Below are 2,076 nucleotides of genomic sequence, written 5' to 3' on the forward strand. Positions count from 1 at the left end.
AACTAAACTAACCCGACAGTGAGTCAGACTAACTAAACTAACCTGTCAGTGAGTCAAACTAACTAAACTAACCTGGCAGTGATTCAGACTAACTAAACTGACCCGACAGTGAGCCAGTAACTAAACTAAGCCTGGTTTATTTAGTACCTGGCCCATGTCTGCCCTAACACACCTGTGCTTGTGGCAGGTAAACGGCTGTTCTGTGCTGGTTAAGGCTCCTACAGGTGTGTCCACACTCTAAACACAGGCAGGTATTCACCACGTGACTCAACGCCGCCGCTCAGCTTAGAAACTAGGCGGTTTAAGGCCTGGTTCCTCGTTTCCGACACAGAAACAATCCAAAGACGGGTTTAGTCTTCCGAAGTGTAAACTAGTCTTCAGCTCCGGGCAGTGCTGGGTAACTGTGGTTCATGCTAACTGAAAGCACAGCCGTTCTAAGCGGAGAAAAGGCTCATAGCTGACAAACTCTGGCGATGACTAGCTACTAGCCCAGCCCACTATCGCCGCTAGCATGGGGATGCTAACGGGTTAATTGGTTACCTTTATTCGAATAAGTGCCGCCTGCTGTTTGACAAACAGGCCGAACTAGAGAGAGCCAGCCCGAACCTCACAGCCGACAGTCACGATCACTCCAAGTTTCATTCTCGGGTTTTTCTGAGCTACTTTGGTAAAAATGAAGGTTTTTGAATGGAGTTTGGATCACATCGGTCCAACTGAGCTAGCGGGGTAACCCTGGCTAACAGGCCCGACAGAACAGACACAGGTCCTGATGAAAACCCGGTGAGCCGAGTCAGAAACTCGGTGAGCACGTACCCATCCTGCACGCTGTCCGTCTGCCCGGTAAAAATCCCGTTAACGTGACGTTAGCTGCGGGTGCTAACGGCTAACAGTGTTTACAGTGCAGCTAACGGCGGCTCCGCCCCCTTCCCTTTAAAGAGACCGCCACGAAACAGGTCTGCGCCTGCGCAGAGCGGGGGGTCATTTGAACTCATGTGATGCAGTCGAGGAGGAAACAACAACAACGACAATAACGACAGTAATAATAATGAGGATGATGATCCTTTGTCTTTTGGTTCTTGCAGATGTTCCACCTTCAGCTGAGACGGGTCTTGAACAACTTCAGAACTCCTGACTGCAGTGACATCGTCACACCTAGAATATACTTCTGGTTTTCTGACCGCAGATTCTCCTTTAAGACACCTCCATTGTGTGTTTCAGTGAACAGATAATGTGGTTCAGGTGGTGCAGTGTCTTGTCCACCAGCGTCAGGGTTGGTGGTTCGATTCCCTCTACGTGGTAAAGTGCCTTTGGGCCAAGCTCTCAATCTGTCTCCGTATGATGTGGAAAAGAAAGAAGTCTGTTCTTAATGAGCTGTCAGAAGTTTTTCTGTTGTCATAGATCCATTTCTGAGAGTGTAAATGTGACACACTTTAGCCTGGTAAAATAAAGTGACTCTAACTAGGGATGGGGCCGATCCAATCCAGTACTGGTATCGGGTTCCGATCCAACCAGCGGATATTTCCGATCCATGACCATGTCTGTCTGCTGAAATGACTCCACAGGCAGCTCCCTGCTCGCTGGTTTATAGCTGCTGGCAGGTGAGTCTTCATCACAACACACCTGCTGTGTGGAAACGCTCTGCACTAGAAACACCACAGAGCAAGACGGCAACATGTGTGGCGCTGATCAGATGAAGCGGCCCGTGGTGTTTTATTTGGACGGGGTGGTGGTAGAGACGTTTACCCTTTGTGTGTATCCGTCTGGGATTTAATGAATATTGACAGTCAATCTGAAAGCTTACAGGTGCTTTGTTTTTTTCAGGATGAGATTTTTCCTGTTAACAGGATTTGCTGTTTGTCCGGCTTCCTTTCCTGACCTCACGCTTACCTGAAGTTGCCTTTCCAGACATATATGCATACCTTCATACATATACTGGCCTGTCGAGAGGAGTAGATAAAAATATAGATAAGATGAAGAAGAATGAAGATATTGATGCAAACAGAGTTCTGGTATTGGATTGGTATCAGCCGATATCCAAATTCAGGACGGGAAGTGAAACAATGTTGATCGGTGCAT

At 47.8% G+C, this 2,076-nt stretch overlaps 2 protein-coding genes across 2 annotated transcripts in view; one reads left to right on the plus strand and one right to left on the minus strand.

Moving 5' to 3' along the window:
• LOC103373513 (zinc finger protein ZFMSA12A-like) overlaps positions 1–915 on the minus strand; it is a 9,314-nt gene extending 8,399 nt beyond the window's left edge. The window contains exon 1 of the mRNA XM_008303414.1: positions 814–915. Within this exon, the coding sequence (XP_008301636.1) occupies positions 814–817 (4 nt within the window). The 5' untranslated portion in view covers positions 818–915. The remainder of the gene's footprint in view (positions 1–813) is intronic.
• Positions 1–2,076, plus strand: part of LOC103373514 (E3 ubiquitin-protein ligase TTC3) — a 20,504-nt gene that overhangs the window by 11,081 nt on the left and 7,347 nt on the right. The window lies entirely within an intron of this gene.

The sequence above is a fragment of the Stegastes partitus genome, unplaced genomic scaffold (assembly GCF_000690725.1).
Source record: "Stegastes partitus isolate 25-593 unplaced genomic scaffold, Stegastes_partitus-1.0.2 Scaffold2003, whole genome shotgun sequence".
NCBI classification, from domain to species: Eukaryota; Metazoa; Chordata; class Actinopteri; family Pomacentridae; genus Stegastes; species Stegastes partitus.